Source organism: Bubalus bubalis, chromosome 1 (genome assembly GCF_019923935.1).
Source record: "Bubalus bubalis isolate 160015118507 breed Murrah chromosome 1, NDDB_SH_1, whole genome shotgun sequence".
NCBI lineage: Eukaryota > Metazoa > Chordata > Mammalia > Artiodactyla > Bovidae > Bubalus > Bubalus bubalis.
In genome coordinates this window covers 119,377,834-119,399,973 of record NC_059157.1, presented here as the reverse complement: position 1 = coordinate 119,399,973, position 22,140 = coordinate 119,377,834, and the positions used below count along the sequence as shown (strand labels likewise).

Genomic DNA, 22,140 nt, shown 5'->3' with positions numbered 1-22,140 from the left:
CTTTGGGGACCGTATGGTTTAGCATAGGGCTCTTTACTGTGGTTCCTGAGTCAGCTGCATCAGAATGACCTGGCAACCTACTGGAAAAACTAAAGCTTGTATTTACTGCAGACCTACCAAATCAGAAATGCTGGTGGCAGGGCTGGACAATCTGTGTTCTAACAAGCCCTCCAGGGAATTCTGATGCCCACTCAAGTTTGGGAAGCCCTGGTTTAGCATGTAGAGAGATGCTCCTTACCCTAATTCTGTGTTCTCTTCTGCCACCAGCTCCTGTGCAACCTTCACTGTGCTCTGTAAAGAAGTCTCTGTGCTTACAAGACACTGCAGGGACGACAGGCCCCGGGGCCCCCAGCCCACCATGAATCCCCCCTCACTGGAACCATCCTGGGTTTGCGAGAGCAGGATGAGGACAGATGGAGTTTTATAGCTTATCCTTCTTCAAACCGGATGACTTTTCTGGGGTGCAAACTGGATGCCTTAACTCTCCCCAAAAGAAAGCCTTAAGAACTGGAGACTTTGACAGCACTGAAGCAGCGAGTAAAGCACATAGTAAGGGAAAAGGGGGGCACCAGCTCATTTTACCGAGGAAATGGAGCATAAAGAATAAAAGTCAGGAAAAACTTACTGTGAATCTCATTTCCCATCTGTAAAGTAAAATGATCCAAGTTGTTCAGGGAAAGAAGCTAGACACAACAGGCCACATATCATATGATCCCCTTTCCATGGAATGACCAGAATAGGCCAATTCATAGAGACAGAAAGCAGACTAGTTGTTAGCAGGGGGTGAAGGAGGAAAAAGGGGAAATAATAAGCAACCACTAATGGGTATGAGATTTCTTTTGGGGTAATGAGAATGTTCTGGAATTAGAAAGTGGTGGTGGTTACACAACTCAGTGAACATACCAAAAAAACCACTGAACTGTACACTTTAAATAAGTGAATCTAATATATGTGACTGATATCTCAATTTCAAAAAATAAATTTAGTTGGCTCTCTATATGTGAATTTTAGATATGGATAAGACCTTACTCCATCCTCCCCAGCCCCACTTTACAGACAGGAAAACTAATGCCCTGTTTGGAATTCATCACAGGGAACCATCATTGCTCATGTTGCCAAGGAAGGGAGCCCCTTGCACTGCTGAACTTTTTTGGCTAAAGCTGTTCCTTTTTGGACTCCCAGAGAATGGCCTCCACCAACCCAACCAGGTATCAGCAACTCGAGGGCACTTACCTCCACCACAAGGGACACAATGAAATTGGAGCTCAGCATAATGACAATGTAGACCCTCCACAGGACAGGAGTGCAGAGCAGCTGGTGGGAGATGAAGTACAATCAGTTTGAAGACAAATCATGCTGCAAAAAGTTCATGCTGTTCATAGTGTACTTTTTCATAGGTTTCAAATTACATATGTAATAAGCCCATGCATAGACGTGTACGTTGTATTACATTTATATACATACATATACATTTTATATACATAAGTATGTCTATGCATCAATGCACCGAAAATATGGAAGTATTATACTCAATGATTCCAATAACTTGGGGACTGATTGTTGCTTTCTTTTATCTTTCTTCTTTCTTCTTTTTACCTCTCTGTAATTTCTAAATTTTCTAAAATAAATTTGGTTATTTTGCACACAAAAAAAATAGTAAAAGTGTTTTTTGGGGTTTTATTAAAATTTTTATTTATTTAGCTGCATTGAGTCTTAGTTGTAGTATGTGGAATCTAGTTCCTTGTCCAGAGATTGAACCCAGGCTCTCTGTACTGGGAGTACAGTCTTAGCCACTGGACCATCAGGGAAGTCCCCAAAGTGTTTCTTGTTTACTTGCTTTGTTTTGTTTTTATGAGGGAATACAGGAATGTGGCTCTACTCCCAGGAGATTCTGGGGGTACACCTGTCAAGCCTCTTCTCTGTGGTCTCATATCTCCCTTCAGCTGAGTTCTAGTTGGAGCCCTAAGTCAGGGCTTCCCCCTCAGGACCGTGCGTACAGCTTCCCAGGCTGTGTCATGACAAGGCTTCTCACCAATGCAGAAATCAGAGATGAAACAGGTTGTCACTACCTATCTTTTGCCCCTCTTTCTCTCTATCTTCCCTAACCCCTCCCCAGGCACATAATATTTACATATTCATGTTGAATGCATTAACAAATGAATGAATGAGTGAATGGAAGCCAAGTATACTCTTATGCACCTGGCGCTGCCTCAAACGCTGCCTTATACTTTGGTGAGGATAAAAGGTGTACAATTCTATGAAGGGCAGTGATATTAAAATTCAAAGTTCAAATCCATTTCAAGGAATTTCTCTTAGAGATATACATGGCTGAAATAATATATGTGTAGAGTTATTTTATTTGCTGGTAATAGTTAAAAATTAGAAGCAATTTAATGTTTGTCAATAGGGGACTCATATAAATTATGGTATACATAGACAGACATTGAAATACTACATTAGAATAAGATTGTTGCTAATATGCAACAATCACCAAAATATACTGTTACATGAAAGAGCGAAGTGCAGGATTGTGTGTGTGGTTGTGGAAGCCGTGAAAATGCTTCACCTGGATCTCCTGCTGCTTGGAGGACAAAAGGCAAACCCTCTAACTACCAGCATGCTTAGAATCTACCACCATACTCACTCGGTGACCACACTCTGCATGCATGGTCGGCTCAGAGTTAATAAGTGAGGACCCCAGGGCTTCTACCCACACTCATTCTTGTGAGACACCTCTGATGGGCAACTTTGGCTTGACTTTCCTGGAATTGTGCTGCAGTCTGAAACTTGACTCGTTCAGCTCACCTTCCATCTCTCTGTCCTTCAGAGGGATCAGACTCATATCATAGTGTGGCCCCCTCCCGCCTTCACTGGCTGCCTAATCCCCTCCCTCTATGGGTAATTTCTCCAACAACTTTCTTGTACATCTCATCTCACCTGGACATCTCCATATCAGACGATTTGGACAAATGTAATAGTTTGCTATTATTTGTGTAAAAATGTGGTAGAATATACCTTTAAGAAATGTATATATACATGTGTATAATACATATCCAAAAGTATGCAAAGTAAACTGGTGTTATAAGTTGTCTCCACAGAGAGGGAATGGTAACCCGGGAACAAGGATGACAAGGGAGATTTTCACGACGCAATTTCTCTAACTTTTGAATTTTAAACTATGAGAATGTTTTCTCTATTTAAAAAAAAATTATGAATTTTTTAAAAAATGAGCAATAACTAGGTTGCAAAGCAGCATGATTCCATTTAAAATAAAATAAACTTCATAACTCAGTCAAATACACATTTATAATATATGAATTTTCAAAGATGGAAGGATCCACTCAATAATGTTATAATTTTCCTTACCTGCATAGTTTCATTTTATAAAATATATGCATAATTTTATGAAATAATAAAAAAATTATTTTAATGTGAGAAATAATTCTTTGCAGAATCTTTTGAAGTCATGCAAAAGAGTCTTCACTATTTTGTTGTTTCGTCACTAAATTGTTTCTAACTCTTTGAGATCCCATAGACTGTAGCCTACCAGGCTCCTCTGTCCATGGGATTTCCCAGGCAAGAATACTGGAACGGGTTGCCATTTCCTTCTCCAGGAGATCTTCCTGACCCAGGGATCAAACCTGTGTCTCCTGCATTGGCAGACAAATTCTTTACCCCTGAGCCACCAGGGAAACCCCCTTATTATTAAAGAGTATAACTAAATTCAACATGTCCCAAGCTGTAATTTCTACAGGATTAAGGAATTTTAACTCACTTACAAGGCTGGTAGGCAAAGACCATTTATCTCCATGAGTACCTAGTCTAGTTCATGAATACAATTGCACTGTTAGCTACAGTAATACAATTATAAAAATGAAAAACTGAATGTAGATATTAGCATATAAGTCAGATGTCACTGTGGGCTTGTGAAGGTGTTGCTGGTTTTGAATGCACTGTGTACTTCAAAGGTTTGTCTACATTTAGGAACCTGATCTACAATGATCAGTCATCAGGTGTTGCCATTATGTACCATTCACTATGCCAGGCACTGGAAATACAAGAATGAATAAGATGGGATGTTGGCCCTCATGAAACTTATCTTTGAGATGGAGAAGCAGACAGGAAATTTTGCAAAGAACTAAAAGCTCAGTTCCTTTTATCATCTCTTCTGTAATCTATTTATTGGTCTAAAAGACATTTATTAATGGTTAACTTCTAATTCAAAAGAAGAAAAAGTTAGAATAAATCAAAATATACATTTTCCCTGGCTTGACTATGTAAAATTTCTGTCTCTTATAGAGTTCCAAAGTTGTCTCAAAATTACAAAATGTAAGAGAGTTCTTGAGATAAGATATGGATCTTTGAAAAGTTTTGAATACGTTTAAGTATGTACATACAGAAAAACATGTTTTTAAGATGTTTTAAAAAGATGTAAATACAGATTTGAGAACTAACCCCAAAATTGTTACAGGCAAAACTGTTTAAACAGCTTCAAAACAAAACCATTTAGGAAAAATTCTCTCACATTTGAAAAAGGAAATGTATAAATGGGATTTCCAATCTTACAGGGATCTTTTAAGGGTAAAGTGTTCAATGTTTTTTAGATACTTGAAGTCAAGACTAAACAGAATTTCATCTCCTGACTAGTTTAAATTAAAAAAATGAATAAATTCAGCATTCTTTTTAATCCTCCCATCTCAAAAGAATAATAGGTGTCACGAATCCATGTCAATTGCAATTGCAGCCCAGTTTTTGAAGTCAGGGTTTTATATAACTATAAAATATCACCATATCCCAGAGATAAGACTTACATCCAGGCACCTATATAATTCTGGAATATCAGCAAATAGAATGAATAGACACACACTCAGCTGTACGACCAGCACAAGGACAAATATATCTGAGGAAATAAGAATACAAGTTATCATTTAAAGAAATCTAAGTAGAAAGTCTCACATCCATTGACAGACATATACTGATTAACACTGATTAGATTTACTTGATTTCTTCATCCAAATAAGCATAATAGATGAAAAGTACTCATTTCTATGAAATGGGTCTCACTTCTACAATTTTTTGCATGCCCTTGAGTTAAGTGGAAATTTTAGCATGCTTGCTATATGTTTTAATTAATAAAAATGGGAGATAACAACATACTGGGTAATATTGACAAAATATGTTTTCAATAAATGCCTTGGGGATATCCAAGTATCCAAGTCTCTTTAATGCAAATCATTTGCAAATACAAATCCTTTTCTGGAAAAAGGGAGGGCTGTAAATAAACAGAACAGCAGCAGCAGGAAATGTTTAAATTGCAGGCATGTGGAGGTCAGCATTCCACGGGTTCCCCACCCCAAGAAGAGCAAAATAACTTTCTCTGAACAGATTTATATGAGGATATTGATTCTTCAAATTGTGCTTCTAAATTTTCCCACTTAGAGAGGGAGTGATGCTATATAAATATATGTCTCTTACCAGATCACTCACGTCTCCTAACATGCTCCCTCACTCCCAGCCCAGACTGTAAGAAGATGAGAGGTACTTTGGTCATCAGCCTCAACCATCTATAGTCAAGATCTCCCAGGCTGAACCTGCTCCCAGAACTGCCAATCACACAGACCACCTGTACTGTACATGTCATAGACATGTCCAATTGAGTGCTGTAATCCTTCTTCTCACATCCTCTGAGATGAATTCTGATAAGCAGAGAATTAAATGCGTCTTCCCAACTGGTGGTAAAGAATCTGCCTGCCAGTGCAGGAGATGCAAGAGACGCAGTTTTGATCCCTGGGTCAGGAAGATCCCATGGAGAAGGAAATGGCAGCCCACTCCAGTATTCTTACCAAGCATATCCCATGCACAGGGGAGCCTGATGGGCTACAGTTCACGGGGTTTTACAGAGTCAGACATGACTGAGCACACACGCACAAGGTTCCCAATTCAGAGTAATCCCATGAAAAGATACCTAGAGACATTTCTAGTGAGGGGAAGAGGTGGATTAAGAAATTCTAGCATTTTATGCAGCTGTGACGGAGGTGGCAAAGGACCAGGAGATGAGGCTGCATGTGTTTACAGAGCCCTGGAGTGGAAGTCAGAAGACCCTAGATGAGCACCAACTCTGAACTGCACCTTGAGCGAGCCAGGCATGTCTGTTCTCCTCTCCAAAGAATGAGCTCTCTTCTCTGATTCGCTATAATTCTACTCACAGTTTTTGTATGTGGGCTGCCTAAATGGTTTTCCTTTAGAGAAGACAAGAGCCACAATGATGCAGTTGATTGTTCCCAAGAACCATATAGTAGTGTTCTCAAAACTTGTGAAGACACCATTAGTTCCATTCTTTACTGGAGCAGTTGGAGAAATGGTTAACTTTGAAATGGTGTCATTTTGCACTGTGCAGGCACTAAAAAGGAAACCAAAAAGGCTAATGAAGTGAGATGACAAGCCCTTCTGAAGCATATGTATTTACACGACTCTGTGCCCCCCAAGGCTTCTATAATTGCCTACACTTTGGGAAAGAATACACTGAAAAGTACAACAGGAAGAAATCAGCATGTGTAGATCTATATTTTGGGTAGATGAATAAATGATAGATAGATAAACAGGTTCAAAAAGTTACTTATTCAATAAATTGGGCATGAATCATGTAGTAAACCTATGTGGGAGGAAAAGATGTAAGTCATGACTCTTTCCTCTGTTTGCTTAAGATTTCTGAACATTTACAAGAAGGATGACTGTACAATTGATTGTCCAACAGGCACAGATTTCAATAGGAAAGGAAAAAATTTAACCATTTCATTGAATTATCAAGCTTAAAATAGGGCTGCCTAGCTAAACTATAATGTATGCTCACCTTAGATATAAAAGATGGTCATAGTTCAATATCATACAAAATGAGTAAAGAGAAATACCAATGAATGAAGCCACCAAACAGTGCTACAGAGACACACTCTGTGTGCCAAGGGCATTAAGGAAGCCAAAACCTTTAACAGAATGAAGATCCATTTGCCTCTCGACACATGGGCCAGATGATGTTTGATAGAAATTGGAATGCGAGAATCTAAGGCTGTGATCTTACCTGTGTATCCCCAAGGAATACCAAGGCTGCCTCTGAACCAGAATGAAGCCCACAATGTGCATGGCAAGGCTGAGAAGAATGTTGAGAATCACGGAGAGCAGCAGAGGTGGGGAGATCAGCCGTCCTGCTGGTCTGAAAGGCACCAGCTTGGGATAGGCACCATTCAAATTCACTACAAAATAAATTCAGGTTTTATATGGTATATGACAAGAGGCAATTTTTGTATTTTTCATCAGAAGTATGGTATAACTTCTTGGTCCCACATATTTAAAGAAACTGACAAATTGGAATATATCACAAACAGAAGGAATAAAACAATGAATGCATGCAAACTTAAGTCATATGAGGAATTCTTGAAAGAGAAGACATAGAACAACCACAAGATACCTTTTTTCCCCCCTAATGAATAGGCAAACTATTAAATTATAGATGAGGAAGTGATGAAATGAGCACTCTCATATACTGCTTGTGGAAACATAAATTGACACAAAAATACCTTCTGCAGGGCAATTTAGCAATAAATATGAAGAGACTGAAAAATGTTCATAACTTGTGACATAACTATTCCACTTCTGGAAATTTATCCTAAAGCTAAAAACATAGAGATGTAGGAAGATGTTCACCACAGCATTGTTTACAATAAATTGTGGTACATCTCTACAATGAAACAACATGTAATCACTAAGAAGTAGTGCTTTCAAATGCTAATAGCAAAACAAGGCATGACATTAGCAAAATGGCAGATTAGGTGGTTCCAAGATCTCATCCATCCACAGAAACATTGAAAGACAAAAGGAAGGTGTCAGGACCAGCCTTGTCAGAACTCTGAAAAACAGACAAAAGTCTCCAGCAAGCAAGCAGATGCTGAATCAAGAAAAAGATAGCTTAAAAATGAGAGGAAAGCTTTGTGCCATTTTCTACTTGCCCTTGCCCCACTCCCTCCTTAGTTTACTGGCAACCTTGAACAAGGTTGTCTGCATTCCCAGCAGGGGATCCTGGTCCCTGGTTACAGAAGGGAAAAGCAAACTTTATAGACAAGTAATTACGTGTGTCGGCTCTAACCTGTCTGGGGACTACCTGAGGACTGTGCAAGGTGTTCGTCTCTCTTTCATCTGATACAAAACTTAGTAAAGGCAGAAAAGCAGCATATACTCCTTGAAAACATTGTAAAGCTAACAAGCTACCCACAGTCACAGGGAGCAAAAAATTGCAGTTGAGACATAAAATAACCATTTGTGGCTTAGAAAGAAAAGTTAAGGAGCATTTATTTGGAAAATTATAGTATTCAAAAGTACTTGTGCCTTTGGAGAATGTAGAAAGTCATGTGCATGCCAAAATGAATGGTCAGGAAAGAAAAGACCCTAAGGTTTTAACCCTGAATAATCACTCAACTCAGCACAAGCTTGGTAATGTGTTGAAGTGCCTCAATACAGAACCAGTCTGCAATACTGAGAGAGGTATTTCTTTGTTCATGTCATGGGATTCAACTCATGGATATTTCCATCAAAATATTAGTTGAACAAAAGCTAAAGCAATAGAGATTGTATTGACCACATGTGACAACTGATCCAAATCTTTGAAAAAATAGTTCAGAAAAGTTACTAAATAAATGGACTACTACAGCCATCAAAAAGCAGCAAAACAAAAAACATCAAGACCTAGAGAAGGGAAAGAATCTGATTCCTGAGTTACAACATTAGAATATTTAATGGAATAAGATAAACTGACAAATTATTTCTGAGAAAGCCCAAACATTGGACTTACTGGGAAAAGACTCTAAAATAACTGTCTTTAATATGCTTAAAAAACTAAACAAAGTCAGTCAAATAATATATGAACAAAAGGAGGGTATTAATAGAAATTTTAAAATGAAGCAAAAAGACATTCTTTTTAAAGAACCCTTTGTAATAACTTCTCTTTATTGACATACTCATTTTTGACATCAGTAAAGGTAATTACTTAGACAAATATAAAATCCGATATTATTCCAATTTTGTCTTTTAACCTCATTTTTTATTCCTACATTATCTAAAAGACAAATGCAAAAAAAATTAAAAATAAAAGACAAATGCATAGAAATAATTATATATGTATGTTATTGAGCACAAAATGGATAAAGATTTAATTTGTAATAACCATATAAAAGGAGACAGAGCTATAAAGCAGGAGTTTTTGCCTGCTACTAATGTTAATGTACCTATTCAACTAGATTGTCATACATTTAGCTTATTACATGTAATCCCCACAATTATATATTATGTAATAAAAGATCTACAGTTAGCATCACACTCAAGGGTGAAAGATCGAGAACTTTCCCCTTAAGATCAGGCAGGAAACAAAGATGCCCACGTTCACCATTGTTATTCAACACTGCATTGGAAATTCTGTCTAAAGCAATTAGAGAAGAAAAATAGATAAAAGCCACTCAAATTGAATGAAAGAAGTAAAACAATCTCTACTCACAGGTGATATGATCCTATATTTTGGATATCCCAAAGAATCCACATGAAAACTACTAAAGTTAAAAAATGAATTCATATGTAAAGTTTAAAAATAAAATAAAATTAAAAAAATAAAAATAAAAAAATAAATAAAATTAAAAAAATGAATTCAGCTATGTTGCATGATCAACACAATAAAAAAAATCAATTGTGTTTCAACACATCAACATAAATGGATAAACAAGATGTGATATATACATATATATAATGGAATACTATTCAGCCATAAAAAGAATGAAGTTCTAATGCATGCTACAACATAGGTGATATGAAAGTATTATGTTGAGATAAGCCAGAAACAAAGGGACACATATTGAATGGTTCAACTTATTTGAAACATTTTGAATTGGCAAACGAGACAGTGAGTAGAGCAGAGGTTATGAGAGACTGGATAGAAGGGCAATATGAATTATTTCTTATTAGGTAAAGAGCTTCTGTTCAGGATGATGCAAAATGAGAAATAGATAGTGGTGATGATTGAACACTGTTGTGAAGGTAATTAATGTACCTGAATTGTATACTTAAAATGATGAAAATGGCAAATTTTATATTATGTATAATTTAATACAATCAAAAAGGTTGAAAATATTTAATGACATTAAAAAGTGGGCATAAAGGTAAACAAAAAGAATCAAGATGCAAAATAATATAGGAAACATAATTCAAATACATGTATATGTATAGACATATATATGAAGGAAATATGTCAAAATGCCTCCATTGGTTAGCTCTGGATAGTAGAATATAGGTGGATTTCATCTTTGTTATATCTTGTAATGTTTTCCATTTTATTTTCACAATGAATTATATTAATTAATTTTATTAATCATAAAAACATTAAAGAGTCAAGTATATTTATCAAAAAATAGATAAAAATCTGGAAATGTTTGTTATGGGCAAGAGAAGAATCACCAAAGAAAATGAGAGCTGTTTTCAAATATCTGAAGGACTATTTTGGCAGAAAAATCAGATTATTCTCTGTCTTCCCAAATGGCAGAACTGAGAACTGAGATGGGTGAAAGTTACAGAGAGACAGAGCTGACTTGATGTGAAGAATTACTCTGTTAACAGTAAGGACTGTCCAAGAATGTTCTTATGGTAGATTTAACAAATATTTAATGAGCTCCTCTGATGTGTCAGGCACTGTCAGAAGTACTGGGAATACAGCAGTAATCAGGGTAGATCAGGCGCTATTCTCATGCAGTGTACACACTGAGAGAAGAAAAGCAGGCAAAAACAGATACAAACAGAGATTAATGCCATAATTTCAGATTGCAGAAAGTAGCATGAAAACAACAAAGCAGAATGAGTGATGGAGAATAACTGGCTTGGTCACTGTTTAAATGACCTTTCTGAGGTGGTGACATTTAAGCTAAGATCTGGCTCTAAAGAAAAAGCCAAAGCCATAGGCAGTTCTACTGGGAGAGTATTTTAGGCAAAGAAAATAGCAAAAAAAAAAAAAAAAAAAAAGATGCTGAGGTGACCACAGTTGGCAATGTTCACAAGACAGAAAAACCAGGGTGTCTAGAACAAGGACCTGAGTTGCAATATGGTTAGAGGTGAATTTAGAGAAGTAGGCAGGAGCTGGCTCTTGTAAGATTTCAGACTTGGTGGAAATAGAAAGGATGACAACAAAATTTACATGTAAAAAAAGTAACACTTTTACTATTGTGTAAAAGGTAAATTGGGGTGAAGACAAAGCAGCGAGAGTGGAAGCAAGATCAATTGTGAGGGTTATCACAGAAATCCTTAAGTGAGGTGACATGGCTTTGTGACCGTAGCTACACTGGGGATGGCGAGCAAGGAGGCAGGATATTTTTTGGAGGCAGAGGCAACAGGAATTGCAGATATATTATATGTAAAGGTGAAGAAAAAAGGAAAATTAAGGATGACTCTGGGTCTTCAATTTGAACAACTTGCTAGATTGTGGTATTATTTTAATAGAATGTAGATTTCACAAGGAAAAGAATTTTTATTTTTTTTCCACTGAAGTATTTTAATTGCCTACTACAGTAAGTAGTACAAACCAGATACTCAGTAAATATTTAATAATTTGTTGACTCTCAGGTCTGATGAAATAAAATGTTCTGTTTGGGCCTCTGAAGTCTCCATACTGTTAAATAGCTAAGATTAGATGCTTAGCAGCTGCATTTCCAGAGCTTGGGATAGACATCAAGGCTAGAGACACAAATTTGGGATTCATCATCATATGGGTGACATTAAATTCATAGAGTTGGCTGAAATCACTTTGGGGATGGTGTAGATTGAAAAGACAAGAGAACCTAAGAACACGCAAGCCTTGGAACACTCTGAAAGTCAGAGCACAGGTAGGTGGCACAGTGGTAAAGAATCTGCCTGCCTATGCAGGGTATGCAGGAGATGCAAGTTTGATCCCTGGGTCAGGAAGATCCCCTGGAATAGGAAATAGAGACCTCCTCCAGTATTCTTGCCTGGGAAATTCCATGGACAGAGGAGCCCGGCAGGCTACAGTCCATGGGGTTGCAAAGAGTTGGACACGACTAAGCGCACATAAACACACACACACACATGCTTAAAGAAGCAGAGGCCAGCTAAAGATGGGGAAGCTGTATTCTTTAAAGCGACAGATGATTCAGGAGTAAGTGGCATCACAAAAACCAAGAGAAGAAACCTTTTAAAGAAGGAGAGTGCTGTTGAGAGATTCAAGTACAATGAGGAAAGAGAAGTGATCAGTATTGTTGACAGCAAGGAAGTCCTTGGTGGACTTGACAAGAGCAGTGTTGGGGAAGTGGCAGCAGAGGTGTGAATAGTACACAATGGTTGCTCTCCTTGAGTATGTTCTCTGAAAGCAGAGCTTTTGAACAAATTTTTTTAATGATGAGTTGGTGTGATAGCTGTTAATATGATGATGAGAAGGTATTAGAGGAAATAGTGGAAATAGTGTGAAAGCAAGACCAGGAGTCACGTGGAAGAGGCAATCTAAGACTGGTACATCTTTTTAAATGAAGTATAGTTGATTTACAGTGTTGTGTTAGCTAGTACAGCAAAGTGGTTCAGTTATACACACACACATACACATATACATTTAAAATTCTTTTCCATTATATGTTATTATAAGATATTGAGTATAGCTCCCTGTGCTATACAGTAGGCCCCCACTGTTTACCTACTTCACATACAATAGTGTGTATATTCTGGTATTTTTGAATGTATGAGTAATGTGGACCCTCCCAGCCAGTGGTGGCTAGAGCCGCTCATACAAGACCACAAGAGCCAACTGTGGCGAAGTTCAAAAGTCAGTTATTAAACACAGCCATTATTAAAAGAAAATTATATAAAAGAGCAAGTAAATAAATATCTTAAAAACAAAGATAATGAATACTCAAAACTGACAACGTCGTAAAGATTTTACTACAATGGCACCCCACTCCAGTACTCTTGCCTGGAAAATCCCATGGATGGAGGAGCCTGGTAGGCTGCAGTCCATGGGGTCGCTAAGAGTCGGACACGACTGAGCGACTTCACTTTCACTTTTCACTTTCATGCATTGGAGAAGGAAATGGCAACCCACTCCAGTGTTCTTGCCTGGAGAATCCCAGGGACGGGGGAGCCTGGTGGGCTGCTGTCTATGGGGTCTCACAGAGTTGGACACGACTGAAGAGACTTAGCAGCAGCTGCAGCAGCAGCGTTATCATTGTTCTTGAAGTTAACAGTGGAGATTGAACTTAAAAGTGTGTCACATCTGTAGCCATTACATCATGAACAATTGTTTTTTAACTGAGGAAATATCCTTCCAGTTTTCAAGAATTGTTAGTCAAATTAGCAAACGAGTTGCTCACATGACTGATGGGATGTGATTAAAGTTTAATCACATGATGATTAAAGTTTAATCACATGATGATTAAAGTTTCACCATAAGGCTTTGTTGTTTTGCTCATTCAGGAAAAGAAAAACATCAACCAACTATTGATGGTTGATAAACCATCAAGAGTTTATCATCAACTAAATATCATCAACCATCACATTGAAACTATTTCAGTCATCAATCACAACTGTATAGTGACTAAGGATACAAGATTTTGATGAAACTCAGTTAAAGCATTCTGTGAGAATCAACTGGTTAAATGGAATTTGCAAGAAAGAGTAATGTATATTTTATTATTATTTGTTAATTGTTCACTACTTATTTTTCTTTTTAGTAAAGCTCATAGTAAACTTAAATGCAGAGAAGGCAATGGCACCCCACTCCAGTACTCTTGCTTGGAAAATCCCATGGACGGAGGAGCCTGGTGGGCTGCAGCCCATGGGGTCTCAAGGAGTCGGACACGACTGAGCAATGTCACTTTCACTTTTCACTTTCCTGCATTGCAGAAGGAAATGGCAACCCACTCCAGTGTTCTTGCCTGGAGAATCCCAGGGATGGCGGAGCCTGGTGGGCTGCCGTCTATGGGGTCTCACAGAGTCGGACACGACTGAAGCGACTTAGCAGCAGCAGCAGCAAACTTATATGCATGAAAGTGATAGTCCCTCAGTTGCGTCTGATTCTTTGCAACCCCATGAACTGTAGCCCACCAGGCTCCTCTGTCCATGGAATTCTCTAAGCAAGAATACTGGAGTGGGTAGCCATTCCCTTCTCCAGGGGATCTTCCCGAGCCAGGGAGCAAACCTCCATCTCCTTTATTGCAAGCAGATTCTTTACTGCCTGAGCCTCCAGGGAAGCCCAAACTTATATGCATATGCATATGCATATGTGTGTGTGTGTGTGTGTGTGTGTGTGTGTGTATACATGAAGTGAAGTGAAAGTCACTCAGTCGAGTCTGACTCTTTACGACCCCATGGTCTATACAGTCCATAGAATTCTCCAGGCCAGAATACTGGAGTGGATAGCCTTTCCCTTCTCCAGGGAATCTTCGCAACCCAGGGATCCAACCCAGGTCTCCCTCATTGCTGGCAGATTCTTTACTGGCTGAGCCACAAGGGAAGCCCAAATATATACATGTATATATACAATTTTTGAGGAGCTGGTTGTTAAATATTTGCCAGGAAACCACTGCCTCCCACCAAGCAGCAGCACAGGTTCAGAATCCAAATCCATTCCATTGAATGTTAGAATCTGACTGATTGAAACAAAATGACGGTAGCGTTAGAGATGGCAGTGGACAAATTTGGTCTACTCAACTACTTGGGAAGTTTGACAATAAAGGGGACAGCAGTTTATGGTGGATTTTGGGTCATGGAAGAGCTTCTTAAAGAAAGAAGATACAAAAATATATATGTATACACTGACTGGAATGATCAAGTAGACCAAAGAAAAGTTGATGGTGGAAAAAAAGATTTTTTACAGAAACAAAATCCTTTAGGAGGTAGGGACAGGTAGGATTAAAAGTACAAGTGGAACTGGTGGCATTCATATGTGACAGAGAAAAGCAGAGAATATGGTCAAGATGATGGTTAGTGGTCAGGTTGGGAAAAAATTCTCACATCAGGGAAACTGGGGAGACAATTCACATATTATTGATAGTTGGAGGTGGTGGGTGAGAGTAGCATAATGGCAAGATTACATTTAATCTCCGTTCTAAATCCTGAGAGGCTAGGATTGGAAATGGAAACCATGAAAGCCATTTAGCTTCTATAAATTGGGCACATTTGGACCATAACTATACTTAAAAGCACATGGAAAACAGTGTTCCTGATTTTCAAAGTGCTTTTTTTCATTTTAAATGTTTAGCGACCCTTTATAGAAGCTCTATATTTTGTGGAAAACAGTAAAATAACTAGCCAGCTTTTCCTTGGATAACACTTTCTTTCAACGCTTAAAACTGAAGATTCTGTTTCCTCTTTCTCTCCCTGCAGACTATATCCCTTTGAGAACAAGCCATGCATCACTGCTGCTATAGCGACTGCCTCTCATGGTGGACCAACCCTACAGGGAGAGAGCGACACAGGTGCAGGGGAGCATCTCCGAGAAGAAAATTTAAAAGATGTCTTACTTGTTACACCAATAATAGTTGTAATGGCCAGATCCTGGAACAGAAACTGGTTATTTGAAAGGTTGTTTGTCTCCTGAAAATAAAAATGAAAGTGGCTCAAAAAAAGTTAGAACCTTCTGGATGAAATGTGATATAAACTGCACTCATTTTCTCATGGCAACATAGGATTTTCAATTAGAAGACCAAGGCGATATGGTCAGGGGCATGGTCATGTCAGCAAGAGTATCAAAGACAAGCCCGTGAACTTCTCCCTAATCAGTAGGGACACCGCTGTGTGCTTTCTGGGCTGGGCCTTTGAACATCTTTATCACTCCTTGTTGAGGGGAACACCTCACTCTACCAGATTCATCTCTTCTCTCTGTTCTACTTGTTATCAGAAAGATTGGAGTTTGGTCTGGCACAACAAAATAGGACTTTCTAAATGGTAAATGAGAAATGGGGTGATCTTACCTAAATTTCATCAAGGGAAAATAAGAATAACTAAACCCATGATTTGCATTCTCGGGTGTAGAAAGTCCTGATAAAGCATACTGATATTCTTAAGAAAAAAATATTCAGGTATTATTGATTTCAAGGAACTTGCTTCCTTGCCCCCCAACCCCTTCGTGAAAAGGCAATAATGATTACCCATTATTTCTACTTTTGACTCTACTTTTGAGGATAATGAGTTACTGGGATTCCAAAATATGGCCAGATTTCTGTAACCAGCCTCTGCTTTTTCAGCCCATTCATCAGTGAAAGGGAAAGGAGTTATATAATCTGAAAGCAACAGAAGTAAAACCTTCAACCCAGGAGCAAGAGAGTAAGACATAGAGGTGAATCTGGATACCTTCAGCACGAGTGGAATTCCCTTTCTCAGGGTTAGTCAATAGAAGAAGCCTATAGGTTGAATTCACAAACAGATATGTCTTTTCTTCTTTGATATTTTGTTAAATAATAAAAGCTATCACAAGATCTATGTACTTTGGGGGATATGATATGCCTATTTTCAAATCCCTATATTCAAGGAATCAGTGATATGCTGCTTTGTACTAACTCATGAAAGTCAATTGCTAAATTTTCAGGAATTTAGTAAGTTAGTTGTTGTGTGTGCTTAGTCGCTCAGTCATGCCCGACTCTTTGAGACCCTATGGACCATAGTACATCAGGCTCCTCTGTCCATGGAATTCTCCAGGCAAGAATACTGGAGTGGGTTGCCATTCCCTTCTCCAGGGGATCTTCCCAATTGAACCCTATCTCTCACATTGCAGGCGGACTCTTTACTGTTTGAGTCGCCAAAGAAGCCTGAAATATACTATTTGCACTCTTTCTTTAAAAGGCATTGCAGATTGAAAGTGACCACTACTTTTAGCTCTCACTAACCAAGAGACTAGGTCCCAAGTCATACCCAGTAGAGCAGCAGAACACCAACATATTGAATCATGCTGTACAAAGCCATGTACTTAAACATGCAAAATGAGGTGACGAGAGCTGCACGGCCTTCCCTGCATGAGAAAAAAAATGAGAAAGTAATGAAATGAAAATCACAGGAGGAAATGAGGTCAGTTATCCTGTGCTGTTCAGCTGAGCTCAGAAGAAATCAAAGCCTGATAATTTGATTGTTTGTCTAACAGACTGGACAGTATTAAGTCAGTGGGAATCAGTGGTCAGTATGCTAGATTTTCAATGAAGACTAATTCCAGTCCAAGGTCCACCAGCCTTTGGTCGAGCTTTGAAGCCCAGATATGGAGTTACTTTGGTCCTGTCTATGAGCATTATTTCAGCTCCGAGTCAGGAGACTTGAGAAATAGTCCCAGAGTTCATAATTATTCACTAATGTGACTTGGAAGTTCATTTTCCTCCTCTTGGTCACAGTTTTCTTCATCCGTGAACTAAGGAATTTAAATAAGATTGCAGGTTTGGGGGCTATTTTCATGCTCCAGGTGCTAAAGGGGTTTGGCAAACATCTCATTCAAATTTCATTTGGCAGTCCCAACTTTTTCTAAAACTGAACTAAAATAATATGCACACTCAAATAAGGCTTGCATCCAACTTAAAGAGGCTGGAATCAATGAGCATGTTCATTTGTGTTACTGTTGATTGATTTTGAGTAAATGGTATAAATTTAAAGCTTAAAATAGATTACTTATCAAATATCACTTTTATCTGGGAAAACAAAGAAGAATTTAAATTTACTTCTGGTTGGAATAGTTTCCTGGGATTCCAAAATCTGATCCTCAAATCAAACATTTTCCTGTATCAGGGTTTTGCTGCTGTAGTTAACTCCACCTAGAAGGTAGTTTTTCCTCCTCCCTCACCTCCTGAGAAAGGCGCCCCGACACAACCACATCTGAAGAAATTGATTCCATCACCTGAGCTATCTCATGACTTTTCACACTACTCCTGATTTATCTGTGTATGTGTTATTGTCTGGCTTCTTCATCAGAAGAAAGCTTTGTGAGATCAAGGAATGTTTGATTTATTTGCTTCTGGATTCCCAGGGCCTCCAACAGTTCTGGGTACTGAGTCCCTGCTTTATAAATATTTGTCGAGTGCATGAATACATTTTTTAAATGGGGAGGAGCTAATCAAAACATTACTTTAATGTAGTGGAAAGAGTATGACATTTGTACATAAAACATATTGAAGCAAAATTAATTCTAATACAATCTTCAATCTTATATGGCAGTGAGCTTGGCTACATGAAGTTCTCAGAGTCTCAGGTTCTTTGTTTGTAAAAGAAATAATGACCATCCCTACAATTCCAGGCTGGCACTTCATAAACTGTAAACACATACTAGTTATAATAACCAAAAGCAGCCACAATGCTCACCATCTCTATTCAAACAAAATGCAACAGAAGTACATATTCTGGAATGGGGGAGGAGAACGAAGCACAAGGGAAACTGTAGTAGAAGCAGCAAAGATGAATAAATATTCTGGAAACCGGGGATAGGAAGGATATTCCAAAGAAGTTTAAAGACACAAGAGGAAAGGAAGACAGATAGGGAGGAGAGGGTTTCTGTAAATCCTTCATTAAGAAAGTATCTAAGGAGATATAGTCAAAAAAATACTAAGAGTATGACTACCATTTTCAAAGCAGCAGCAAGTTCCAGATTCCAATCTTCTAAAAATAATCTATTCAGTGGTTTTTATTAGAAATGCCACTGCTTTCCCAGGAGGTAAATCCACCCCAAAGTAGAATCTTTGCTTTCTCCCACAAAGCACCCTTTCCACCCAGGGACACACATTTCCCCTGTTTTTTGCAGAATAAAGGGATCTACACCTAAAAGTCAAGAGAGGTTAAAACAATGCTGGAGGAAAGTACCTACTTACTTGATAAGGTGAGGTACACATTCAATGTTTGGAGTTTTGGAGGTGAAAGGTGAAGCCACAGATGCCTCCTGCTCTGATAAAGAGACGCCCACATGAGCCATTTTCAAAGCCTGAAAGCAAAGAGTCAGCTTACTGTCTACTCACATACATCTCTCCTGAGGCTGCATAAGAAAGGCTAGTTAATCTGGCCACAAGGTGGCTTGTAGGCCCAAGCTCTGGCCAGAAGATGATTATACTTTGCTCTGCCTACCACATAAGAAAGGATGTCACTCCGACACGTAGCCAAAGAAGTTCAGGCTCTGGAGCCAAATTCTGCTCCATTCAGTCCATTCTGGTCATTGAGTCATTGTGTGGCTCTGGTCCAAACCTTCCCAAATCCTCCCTATCAGTTTCTCCATCAAGAGGAATGGAGATGGTACATAACCCCAGAGATGCTATGTCTTATTGGTCTTGGAGCAAATACAGTTGAGGGCAAGACGATGGCCCCCCACTGGCAGCTACTTACCCCACAGTCATTGGCTCCATCACCACACATACCTACAAAGTAACTAAAAGGGAACAAAGTGTCAATTGTAGAGGAGATCAAAGCAATCTTACTACTAATTGTTCTAATTAAAAAGATGAAATAAACTTTATTACTTAAGACTCAAACTTATTTATTTTAAGGGAGTTTCCCTAACAGTCTGGTTTGACCAAAAGTAGAGTTTGACTCAGCAGTTCCTGAATGGATTATGAAAACCAACATAGCCGTCCTAAGTCCAGGTGCTTCAAGGAGACCCTGCACTTCACTATCTAGGAGGCAACTCTGTCAGCTGTAAAACAGGAAGTTCATCATTATATGACAGCATGGCATGGTGGGAAGGGCACAGGGTTTGAAACAAGAAGATCTAGATCTTTGACCTGATAACTTTCCATTTTGACTATCATTCATCTCCCCTACAAAGCATTATGAGTATTCAGTGAGGTGGGGCATTCTAAAATGATAAATAAAAATTAGTTGTTGGTAATGTTTAGTCACCGGAGAGGAAATCCACTGTGTCAGCAGTCACTTGAGTGACTCAAAAATGGGCTGCCAGGATCAAAAGTTGAAGAAACAAAATATATCTCTATTTCAGGATAGATTTTCAAGGCTGAACGGACACTGCTATCTTGAATTGTTGATGAAGATAGTCTGTTTTTTAAGGTAGGAGCAATCTGACAGTGTTTGCACAATTTGCGGTACTTCTCTTCCACACTGCTACCTAAGACAACGAGTTTACTGCAGAGGTTTTCGGCCATGTTCAGAAGAGAGGACTGTTTGCCCTGTCAGTGACTGAATCAAGTGCACAGGAGCGGGAGTTGTGTGGGTGTTGTCCAGTACCAGAGGCAGAGAAAGCCTCAGAGACTCCATGGAGTTCCATTAACAGGAAATAAAGGATCCCACATGATGGGATTCTGTTAATGGAGACACTTTGTATTAAGAGTATCTTTCTAATTTAGGATGGACAAGATTCTTTGCATAAGAATGGTTTAATATTTCAGGGTTATGTGAATCTCTCTCTTGTTATAGGAGTCCCCCATATATCATAACGATAAAAATAATTTGTAAAAATAAAGTGTACATTTTCATTGTACCTTCAGAAGTCAAGTTCAAATGACCTTTCAGAGTTATTTCTTGTGCCCCTTATGTTCTAGTTCAGTGGGATTCTCAATTCTAGATGCAAAATTGACTTATGAAAGGAACTTTTAGAATGTCCAAGCACCCACATGAGTAACTGAATCAGAATCTCTAGATGGTGGTGTCCTGGTATTGCTAATTTTTCAAAGCTCCTGAGGAGACTGTCATGAGTAGCTACATTAAGAACCCTGCCCTGGACTTCCTTGGTGGTCCAGAGCTAAGACTCTGCACTCCCAGTGCAGGGGACCTGGGTTAGATCCATGGTCAGGGAACTAGAACCCACAGGCTGCAACGAAGACCTAAAATCCTGTGTGCTACAACTAAGACCTGGCCCAGCCAGATATATAAATGTTTAAAATATAAAAATAAAAGAGGAGGGGACATATGTATACCTATGGTTGATTCATGTTGATTTTTGGCAGTGAAAGTGAAAGTCGCTCAGTCGTGTCCTACTCTTTGCGACCCTATGGACTATTCAGCCCATGGAATTCTCCAGGCCAGAATACTGGATTGGGTAGCCTTTCCCTTCTCCAGGGGATCGTCCCAACCCAGAGATCCAACCCAGGTCTCCCGCATTGCAGGCAGATTCTTTACCAGCTGAGCCACAAGGGAAGCCAATTCTGCAAAGCAATTATCCTTCAATTAAAAATAGTAATAAATTTAAATTTTAAAAGAAAAGAAAGAAATTATAAAACAAACAAACACTGCCTTAAACAACTGAGTGACTTCCTGTACCTCTTACTTTCTCCCTGTTATGCCTGTATGCACTTTACACTACCTGAATTGGTAAAGAACCTACTCTAGTTTCTGAAATTCTTCCACCAGACTGGATTTCTGCCCTGGAGACATTCTTGCAAAGATGGTTCCATTCATCAGTATCTGTAAAAAACGCAAAAGGGAAACGTTTTAATCATGTCAGCTGGTCATACCTGAAATAACTGATGGCATTCAGAACATTGACTGGTTAATGATATCCATGAGTGAGAAAACAGTGTTTCTAAGAAGTCTTCCTTCGGATTTTAAGACAGATATTGAGACTTTGGTCATCAGGTTAGTGATCAGGAAGACTAAAATCAGTAAAGATGACTACTTAATAGACAGAGTTGAAGAAAACAATGACCTACAAGAATTTAACTCAGCTGCTATGGAGATTGTGGTCCTGAAAAATCTGGAGCTTAATAGAACCTTAAACCAGTAGAGTATGAGAAACTGCAAGATAAAATGATGTCAGGATCCCAAAAGCAGGAAAGGAGGCAACTGCTTTTTGGAAAACTCATTTGAATCTAGCAGAGAAACAACCTCGTGATGACAGAGTGATTATCTGTAGCCTTCGACTTAGCCATACTATCTGGGCTTGACCAATTGTGAGACTCAGGTGATATCTCCAACCTGATTTGGCTTATGAAACATTCATTGATTGTTGTATAAAAACCTCTACCAGTTCCATCAACCTGAGCTCCATCCAACAGAGTCTAAATTCTTCTGTTACAGCTGTATGCTCCCTGCTCCTCTTGGCAGTAAACTCAGCTTAGAGTTCACTCAGTTTAAGTCTTCATTCTTTTTTTTTCTTAAACAGTACCCAAGATAATGAGCAATTGAATGCAAATAAATCATTTTGCTTTA

The 22,140-nt window shown here is 38.6% G+C and overlaps 1 protein-coding gene across 2 annotated transcripts in view; it reads right to left on the bottom strand.

Moving 5' to 3' along the window:
• The window catches only part of ATP13A4 (ATPase 13A4), a 128,019-nt gene that overhangs the window by 6,040 nt on the left and 99,839 nt on the right, over window positions 1–22,140 (bottom strand). Inside the window, exons 21-29 of one of the 2 annotated variants that reach the window (XM_025286361.3) lie at window positions 21,317–21,396; window positions 19,366–19,408; window positions 18,861–18,970; window positions 16,933–17,029; window positions 15,546–15,618; window positions 7,076–7,247; window positions 6,207–6,400; window positions 4,812–4,900; window positions 1,234–1,314 (exon numbers count right to left, since the gene is read on the bottom strand). In XM_025286361.3, coding sequence (XP_025142146.3) covers window positions 1,234–1,314; window positions 4,812–4,900; window positions 6,207–6,400; window positions 7,076–7,247; window positions 15,546–15,618; window positions 16,933–17,029; window positions 18,861–18,970; window positions 19,366–19,408; window positions 21,317–21,396 — 939 coding nt within the window. The remainder of the gene's footprint in view (window positions 1–1,233; window positions 1,315–4,811; window positions 4,901–6,206; window positions 6,401–7,075; window positions 7,248–15,545; window positions 15,619–16,932; window positions 17,030–18,860; window positions 18,971–19,365; window positions 19,409–21,316; window positions 21,397–22,140) is intronic. The other variant, XM_006059758.4, reaches the window with a different exon arrangement.